General features: G+C 40.9%; 1 protein-coding gene across 1 annotated transcript; it reads right to left on the reverse strand.

Moving 5' to 3' along the window:
- Window positions 1-6145: 6145 nt before the first annotated feature.
- On the reverse strand, window positions 6146-7417 carry LOC104455132 (acetyl-CoA-benzylalcohol acetyltransferase). Its single transcript, XM_010069974.2, has one exon. The coding sequence runs from the start codon at window positions 7415-7417 to the stop codon at window positions 6146-6148; it is 1272 nt and encodes a 423-aa protein (XP_010068276.2).
- Between the last annotated feature and the right edge of the window lie 2931 nt (window positions 7418-10348).

The raw sequence follows: 10348 nt of genomic DNA on the forward strand, positions 1-10348 counted from the left end.
GAAAAGCTTATTTCAAAAGGGGGAAAAGAGATCCTTATAAAATCTGTTGTGCAAGCTATACCCCATTACGCCATGTCGATTTTCAAAATCCCTACAGCTATTTGTAAAGCAATAGATCAAAAAGTAGCTAAATTCTGGTGGCAGTCAGATTATAGCAAGAAAGGCATACATTGGAAGAGCTGGGAGTGCATTAAGAGAAGGAAAGATGAAGGGGGATTAGGATTTCGTGACCTTATGGTTTTTAATAGAGCTCTCTGGGTAAACAAGCTTGGCGTCTCGTTCGAGAATCCAAATTCATTATATACCAGGCTTCTCAAAGGTCTATATTTTCAAGATAAGGATTTCTGGTATGCTACTAAAGGTTCTAGACCCTCTTGGGGTTGGCGAGCATTTTATTAGGTCGGGAATCTATTGCTGATAAAGTTTTATGGTCTGTTGGTAATGGCACTCAGATTAAAGTTCGTGAGGATCCCCGGTTACCTAGTGGTGTTATTGGAGGTCCCGCTCCTAGGGATGAACTTGTATGGGTTTCGGTTTTATATTATCTCGCTACAAACTCATGGGATACTCCTCTTTTAACTCAAAGACTTTGATCATCGAAGAGTGGAGGAGATATTATCCATTCCTATTCGCCCTACTGCACCCAGGATAAACTAATATGGATCGGAAGGCAGGATGGTCTTTTCACAGTCAAAAATTGCTACAATCAGCTCAGACGCCAGCAAAACAACACTATCTCTAACCAGGCCTCATCCTCTTTTCAGCCACCCCGCAGACTATGGACTGCTATCGGAAAATCCGAACTATGCCCAAAATAAGGTCATTTCTCCGGTCTATCTCGTAGCAATGCATTAGCGACTAGAGATAACTTATATAAGAGACATATTTTGATAGAGCCTACTTGTTATATGTGCGATCATCATGTACCCGAAACCCTGTAACATCTTTTCTTATTCTCGTCCTTGGACCTATGATGTTTGGATGCATCCAGATCTAGCAATCAACATTTCTACAACTGAGGTGCATCGCATTGAGGGCTGGCTACTCCAGTTTGTTGACAGTAAGACTGACTTACCGGATTTGGCTACGGTTGCGACCATCCTCTGGCACATCTGGAAAACTCGTAATAATTTCCTATTCCGCCATAAGCAGTCGGATGCCGAACGAGTTGTGCAGCTAGCAATCGCAGAGACCCATTCCAGCCGTATTTTAGCTTCCGCCAAATCGTGCCCTGTTTCAAACCAGCGTATTTTCAACCACAGATGGCGCCCACCAGATCCTGGAGTCACAAAAATCAACATTGATGCATCTTACCTCTCGCCGTCCGACGCAGCTTCGGTGGCTAGGGTGTGCAGGGACTCAACGGGCCATTTGATCGATGGATTCGCCTCATTTGTTCGTGTTTCCTCTGCCTTGCAAGTCGAGGCTATTGCCTTCAACTCCGCGCTGAAATTTCTTCTCCAGCGAGGTCTCGAGATGGATCGGATCATTGTGGAATCAGGCAGCTTGGTATGTGTGGATGCGCTTCGTGATCCTGAACGACGACCATGGGAGCTTCGACCTATCCTCGACGAAACCCTAAGATTGAAGCTTGGTGCCCTAACCTCCATCGATTTCTTTGTCATAGAGAAGCCAATACTTTAGCGGACTCTGTTGTAAAGGCCCATCGGGCCTCCTTACTTCCTCCGAATTGGGTCTCTCGGATACCCTCTTTCTTGCAAGATCTTGTACTATCCGAACTTGCTGTAACCTCTATGATGCGTGCTTAATATATAGCTGTTTTCGACCCAAAAAAAAGAAGTTAAAGTTCTATCAAATTAAATTACCAACTATTTTGGGATGCCAACTCTCCTTTAATTTTTTTTTTATCAATCTATAATTGTTTTTGAATTTTTATCAACTTTTCTACTGAATTATAAACGTACTAGTTAGCAACCTTACATTCTCCTATTAAACGACCACATAATTTTAAGGTACAAACGCTTATTTGAGTTACTAATCGATCTTTATTTGATTTTTTTTTATTTTCCAGCTTTCTTTTTCTTTCCAAATTGGATTTGCACTTCTTAGCAATTCCTTGAATTTATAAAGTATTTTGAAATTACCGGCCTTAATCATAGTCACTTACTAACTCATTAAGTTTGTCTTTCTTTTCAATTACCAACTATTCTTTTTCGCCCACTTTTGTTTTACATGTTGAAGCACGCCTTAAATTCACGGACTCCTACATGAAAATTACTAACTTTTATTTAAGTAATTCATCAATTCTTCAATCTAATTACCCACAAGATTTGGATTATCAACTCTTTATTGAGTTATCTATTAACGTTTAACTTTTTTTTTTTTAAATTACCAAATTTTCCATTGGGTTACTGTCACAACCTTTTAAGAGCTTAACGGCAAGGAAAAGCTAATGGATTATTAAGAAAACACTTAGTGTGGACTATCCCAAGCTCACACCAATCTTAACTTTGGGTTTTAATTTAATTAATTACACATGCAATTTGAATTCATTTAGGAGTCGCCACTATCTACTATGGGTTGATAAAAAACCCAAGTCAAATGCGGGAAATTTTTTTAGTATTGTGAATTAGAGATTCCATGGATATGAAGACTTGATTATGCTAAATAAATATAATACCATTTCGATAGATTTTCTCTTATTTCAAAAGATTGTGCAAGCAGTCTTGGTCAATTTTAATTAAGCTACTAACATGTAATGGGTGATCATGTGCGCGGACAAGAATATAACCTCAATAAATCAAAGAAATAAATAAAGTTTTAGAAAATGGTAGAGAACATCGATACGCTACGCAAACTAAAAGCTCCATTATGTCCAATACATCAAGTGTTCTATAAACTGTTAACGTGCCCAAACATGATTTCTAAATGTAATGTCTATTAGTTTTCTTTTTCTTGTTTAAAATAAACATGGATTGAATTATATTATATTATTATATGGATTCAAATCTAACACGTTTTAATGAACTAACATGAAAGCTAAGTGAATGCCATTAAATTGAGTGCAATCCTATTGTTTAAATTACGTGAGATTATTTGTGTATATTTCTTTTCATTGAAATAAAAGGCGGAACTTTAGGACACCTAGTACAACTTAGTGACTTTTCTTAAAAGATGACCTAACAATGTAGTGGTAACAATTTTTGGTTTTTTTGAGTTTTTATTATTTTTCGAAACTTTTTAATTTTTTTTTTTGAAATTTTTTTGACTTTTTGAAATTTTTAATATATATTTAATATTTAATATTATTATAATTGAGAAAACGGGTTTGGACCGGATAAACCCAATCTGGCCCATTGACCCGACCCAACCCGGATCCGACTCACGTCGAATAAAAAAAGACTTTTTAGTTTTTAAAAACATTATATTTTTTTCTTTTTTTCTCTTTTTGTCTTTTCCCTATTTTGTCTTTTCCACTGCACCTTTTCTCTGCGCTCCTCCTTCCCGAAGCCAATTTTTCTCTCTTTTTCCCTATTTCTCTTTTTACCTTTTCTGCACTTTTTTTTTTCCTTTTGCTTTTTTGTTTTAATCTTTTCTTTCCTTCTTCTAGTCTTCTTCTTCTTCGTGCGTTCTCTACACGCCCGAAGCTTCCATTAAACCCAAAGTTCCCATGAATTCTGCACGCCCGGAACTTCCATTAAACCTAGAAATTCTCATAAATTCAAACCCAACCTCACAACGCCAACGATCCTGAATATATATAAAATGCAAAACGCAAGATAGATGTGGGGTGTAACATCCGGCCATAATAGTTTTTTAAAAATGAAACAGACACTCCCAAAGTCCATCCAGCCCACACAATGCTCAAAGATGGCTTACGGATTGATGTTATCTCTCTTTTCTTTACTCTTTGTTTGTTTCTTTTATTTTATTTTCTATTTTCTATTCTTTATTTAATTTTCCCTTCCTTGGTCGTGGTTTCCTTCCTCACTGAAACTCCTCTTTTCTACGTTCTCTTCTTTGCCGAGAACGACACCATAGCCAAGATCTCTCTTGAAGAAACGCCACCGCTAAAACTCGCCAACCACGACCCACGATCAACGAAATCACTACCCACAATCAACGAGATAAGGCTTCATGTGAGACGATCTGTGTAAATAGTGATCAAAACAATGATACACGAGATTCGGATATAGCGAAGGCAGTGGCTGTTTTACCGCCTCAAGGGCATTTTATCAAACACCTAGGGCGCGTCGGCTTAAGACAGCCCGAACAAGAATAAAACTTGAAACTAGATCAAAACTTAACGGGAATGACAGGGAATGCTCAACATCAACAAAGGAGAGCATAAGCAAACTTGAAACGCACCCCCGACTCAGTAACCCATGCAAAAAGTGTGAGAGAACAGGAGCAGGGCACCAAAAGAAAAGGTTGGCGGGGTCCCTACCCAACTCGGAGGTAGCAAACGATGGGCGAGATCGATAGATCGGATTACATCCGGTCGCCTTGCACGCCCCCGAGCCGGGATCCTTAGGAAGTCAACACGGGTGGTTGAACCAAAAACCCGAAAACTCACCCGAAAAACTTGAAATCGAGGAAAGGGAAGCCGCGGCTTGGTGGTTTTGGCTAGGAAGCGCAACCTATCGTCGGGGATGGCTAAGCGACGCTCGGCTGAGGTGGATTCCGCGTCTCCCTCTTCCCGATCACTCTCCATTTCTCCTCCTCTCGCTCCCTCAAGCTCTCTCCCTCCGAAATCAGAACCTCCCTCAATCCTTGGAACCTCGCCTTTTTAAGCTTGGCCAATGACAGGTGCGCATGGCTTCTGCCATCGCCAGCCTGTCATGGCCGGACTAATCCCCAACCCGGGATCACGCTACAACCTGCTGCTCCCTTATCTTTGTACCTTCGTCGCTCTTCCCTTTTTGCAGAAGGCGGTGAGCAGCATGAAGGGGGAAGAAGAAGAAGAGGCGTTTGGGCTAGGCGCCGAAGAGGGCCAGGCAAAGAATGGGGAGAGAAGAAAAGGCAAGAGAAAAGGAAAGAAGGGCTGGGCCGGCTTGGCCCCAGCCCAATCTCATTGGATTTTTTTTTTAAATAATAGTTAATTAATTTTCTATTTTTTTTTCTCTTTTAATGAAATGGCTCTACTACTACTAATGCAAATGCTTCTAATGTCTATACGCCATGCAATTCAATGGAAATTATCTTTTTGGCTAGGATTCAAAAATTATTTCCTAATTTTTTTATGCAATTAAGTCATAAATAAAATGATAAAATTTAGGTGTCAACAAAACCAACATGAGTGCTATTTTTTATTTCTTATTTTACGAAACGACAAATTTAAATCCTAAGACTATAATGTGATCTAATGAGTTAGTATTAATATTAAACTATGTGCAATGCGGATGATGCGCGTAGCATAATTCTAAATTTCCTAGCATTGTATAACATAAGCCTAATAACCCTAGGTCTACACGCAATCTATATGAAAACTAAATAAAAGAAATTGTGGATTTTATTTTATGAAAATTATGCACTAACTTGAATCTATATGGATTCTAATGCTAACATGTCCTCAAGCCTATACATGTATGGCCCTAAATATAAAAGTAATGCACTCTAAACTCTAAACATGCATGATATAGTTATGTGCAACGACAATATACGAATTAATCGCATCATTAATAACATACTCGATCATAGCAATCCACGCAAGACAATAGTGGGTTAGACCTTAGTGTGTAAAGGTCCAAAAGCCGAATATGCCTGGGTCAATGGAAGGAAATAATCAAACTGAGATCACTTAAAAATTGGCAGGAATGGTAAAACGAGAATTTCTAACCGGAAGTTTAAGGCACTTGTTGAACCAAACTGAGATATAAGTCTAACACATAAATAAAATATGATCTCACACGATTATTATAATATATTTTCTCACACCACAGACAAAACACTCAAAAGCTGACTAACTATTACAAGGACACGCCCCTCAACTCTTTTATTTTTTCTCTCCCTCACATATGAGCAACCTCTATTTTCTCTCTAGCTAGGGAGAGGTTTTCTGTCGATCTCAGGAGGTGTTGAGTTGTTGACAACTCAATAACCAAAACCAATTTTATCATATTTCAACAGGTCTAACGATATGGATGGGAGACAGTGCACGCAACCGCTCCGCCCAATAGAGTTTTCAAGAAGTAAAAGCAGCAATGTCAGGGTCTTGCTCAAGAAGAACCTTCTCCTCTTGGCTTAGTACGATCCATGCATCGATTCCACCCTCAGATTTACTATCAAGGAGAATAATCTTGCGGAGAGGCACGCATGCGCTGCTCACCAAGTCCGGTCTCCCCCAACCAAAATCGATGTCGTAGAATGGGAAACCACACCAGCTTGTAAAGTTCACCACATTCTCTTCCTCACTGTTCATCCCCTCCTCGTATTCTCTTACAGAATCCTTCACCATATCCATACACATCTCTGTGTCGGCTATGGCTGCGAACCTTGCCTTCACATTCGCAAACATACCGTGGATCATCTTCAAAAACGCTTCGAAATCCAGGCTGCTCTGACTCATCGTGTGTCGGGCGACGACCTTGGTGATGACGTTACCGAACGCATTTGTCGGTATGGGTAGATTGACTCTCCCACGCAAGTTCAAGTTCTGGTAAACGACAAGGGGCCTTAGGCGCCCGTGTTTCGCTCGATCCATAGTTACGAATGCCTTACATAACAGTGCGGACACAGCCTCCACTCTTGATATCCTCATATTTTTAGGGCCAGCTAATTTCAATCTCGATAGGGCCGCACCACTGAACAAGAACCGATTCATCGTGAGTTTTACTCCAGCAAGAAGTGGAGGGTTAATAAATACCCCCGACCTCTTCACCGGGAATAGAGAGGACATCTGGAAATAAGGTGAGGCTAATTCGCGGATTCCGCTCCTGCACGCGGTTGCCCATGAGTTCATGAATGTCGCCATGGCGGCCATGTCGCCTAACTTGTGACAAGAGCGCAGGCTGATCACAAGTCCCCCACACTCGAACACATTCACTTGAATCACGACTAGGGGATTGCCGGCTGGTCCCACTCGGAACTCGGACAAACGGCCAAGCAGGTCTGTGTCAAATTCTCCATGGAGGAGCTGATCGAGCTGGCCATTCACTTTGGCATGCACAAATTCTACTCCTTGGTCGTTACAGTCGATAAAGAGCTCTTCCTCGACGTACCGACCAGCTAGAGGGTAGAAGATCATCAGGGTATCCGAAAGCGACTCCTCCAAAAGGCGAAGCCTTTGGCAAATATCGTCTTCATGGTTTTCGCCGTTGGCCTGGTAGTAGAAAAGGAAACCATGGTACAGTGAAGACATAATCTCATCAATACCTGAAATGTTTAGCTTTCGACTGTGGTTCGGTGTCGGAGCCGATGGCTTGATCAATTTCTTGCTTTGCACTTCGATCTTCATACTTGAATCTCTTCCGGTCACTCCGGGTTCCCCAACAAACTGGAATCGGTGCACTCAAATCTGGGGGGTGAAGATTGGTTATATAAATATTTTTTGTTGAACAGCCTTTTTTTTATAAGCGAACTCCTAGATAATCCAAGAAAAATCTAGTCTGAAGGAGGCAATATAAGGTTGTGATGAAAAGAGAGCCCACCAGCGATTTTGCAGAGCTTTTTTTTTGGGGTAAGGTAAGATTTTGCAGAGATTTCATCGTCCTATGTCCGTAAAATCTTGTCTGAGGGGAGGCAATACAAGCTGGTGATGAGAGCCCACCAGAGATTTTGCAGAGGTTTGATTGTAATATGTTCGTCAAATAAATGTTATTAGTTCGCCGGCCTAAATACAACGTCGTCCCTAAACTTATAATTTATTTAATGTAATCCATGAAATTTAGCCTAATATGCAATGTTGTCCCTGAATTTTTAATTCACTCAATGTGATCCCTAAACTTTTGTAAATGTTCATACTAGTCCTTAGACTATATGAAAATTTCCAATGATATCCTTTGTTGACACCTAATTTAGGATTATTATTATTATTTTATTTTTTTATAAATAAAATGGAGGATAATAAATAAAATAAAACATTTAGGTTTGTGGAGGGAGATTTCAAAAGAAATTGAATAATGACGCGTTTTTCTTATTGAACACATATCTTCATTTCAAAATTTTTAAAAAATTCAATTGTGTGATTTTGGAGCCTTTTTACTATTGGATGGTTGAGCGAATATTTGCAAATCTTCAACAACTTTGAGCACTTTCACTATAAAATGCAAGGCTTCAGAACCGAGTAGGGGGTTTTTTTCTCTTGGCCATTCATCGGAGAAAAATATAGAAAATTGGCAGAGAAAAGAAAAAAAGTGCGCGGGGGCGAATTCTCTTTGTCGAAGGAAAATGAAAGCAAAAGGGAAAAGTCAGTAGGGGGAGTTTCTATTGTTCCAAGGAAGAAACAAAAAAAAGCAAAGAAAAGAAAAGTCAGAAGCTTTTGCTTCTGCAGAAAGTGAGAGAGACAGGTGAGAGGAGAAAATATTGGGTGGTCCGGGATCACCACGTCAGCGTGGTCCCGGACCACTCACACGGCGCCACGTGTATGGGGAGCGCAGATAAAGGACGAAAACCGGGCCCACTTCTCTGACGCTCTCTCTCCTCTTTCTCTCTTTTGTCCCCCCTCCCCTCATATGTGGCGCGATATGAGTGGTCCGGGACCACGCTGACGTGGTGGTCCGGACCACCCAATATCTTCTCGGTGAGAGAGTGTGTCAGGAGAGAAAAAGTAAATAAAAAAAAGAAAATATGACACACTGTTCATCTTCCTTGTGGATTCCTCCTCCGCGAAGCCCCACGCCGCTGTTGCTTCCACGACTGCAACCACCGCCGTCCACGAAGCCCCACACCGCTGCCGCTCCGGCGCCCCACATCGCCGCCAGTCCGAGATCTCCACTAGCACGCCTTGCGCCAGTCACCACCGCCCATGAAGCTTCCGCTACTACTCCCTGCTGCCGACGCCAACCATCTCAACTCGCCGCCGGCGAAACCCCCTCGCGACGCCTTCCCCGTGCCGACGTAGCCATCGGTCTCTGCTCGCGAGTCCCGACGACCACCGCCGTCCACTTCGCCCCACACAGCCCGCGCCAGAGTTTCTTCACTGTGCTAGCTACCGCCTCACCTATAAGTTCCGTTGCCGCATCTCCCGTCGCTTCTGTCGACGCTATGTTTCCGAGCAACCCACTGCACCGGCAACGACGCCCCTGCTCCGCCTCTGCCCGACGATCGCACTAGTAGCCCGCGCTGCTCCGCCTCTACCCGGTGCCTGACGCCCCTGCATCACCTCCATCCGCGACCGCCCGGTGTTCGACGCCTCCTCCTTCGTGCGACGATTCTGCAGCCGCTCTGTGCCCGCTGCTGTGGCACCACCACCTACTGCCTCCCCTGTTTCGCTGCTAGTCTGGTTGAGTTTCGCTCTTGCCGGAGGTCCGACGACCACCCCAGCTCCGGTTACCAGGACCCATCACCCTTGGCGAGCCACCATCGCAGTTCAGCCATTACTGCTTCCTCGCCATTTCTTCAAGTCCACTGTGAGTTAGACTAGGTAAATTTTTAGGTATTTTGTTTCATATTTTTTTTTATTATTTACTTATTATTTTTATTCTAACTTGATTTGTTTTGATTTATTATCCAATTGGAAAATTTGTCATATTAAGTCATGATAATAAAAAATATTGAGCCGCGAGACGTCGGGTTAGATTTTTGATTATTTCGACTTTTTATTAAAAATTCATGGATTTCTTTGCATCATTGAATCAATGTCATTGATTTATATTGATGATTTTTTTAATAGGACATATTTTGGTGTGTTATTTGCACATCGCATATCATATCGTGTGTCATATCTTGAATTTAAGTACTTAGGTCCATAAACATTTCATGTTTAAAGCAATGCATTTTATTTTTTTAGATTCATATAAGATTAGATTAATTTTTCTTTAATAAAACAAAAAAGATAATAAAAAATGTTATTTAGGTCATATAAATCACACCACATGTTGCACTCTAGTTAGTGGGTCATAGATTAATGTTTTAATATTCCCATCATGTAGTTTTTTTTTAATAAAAGGCCTAAGATTAACATTGCATCATTATGTCTCTTTCTTTAATAAGAATTATTGTCATTTAAAAAAAAAAAAGAGAAAGAAAGAAAACACAAAAGCCGTTTAGTTAGCTAATAAGTTAGTTCATAATTAATCTCATTTTATGTCATCATTGTTTAGTGTAGGTTGCATATATGTATAAAAAAATCATTAAAAAAATCATAAAAAGAACATGTATATAGATTTACTATGTCATTCATCCCATATCACGTGAAGCACATGCATATTTAGGATTATATAAATTA

The sequence above is a fragment of the Eucalyptus grandis genome, chromosome 3, assembly GCF_016545825.1.
Source record: "Eucalyptus grandis isolate ANBG69807.140 chromosome 3, ASM1654582v1, whole genome shotgun sequence".
Taxonomy (NCBI): domain Eukaryota; kingdom Viridiplantae; phylum Streptophyta; class Magnoliopsida; order Myrtales; family Myrtaceae; genus Eucalyptus; species Eucalyptus grandis.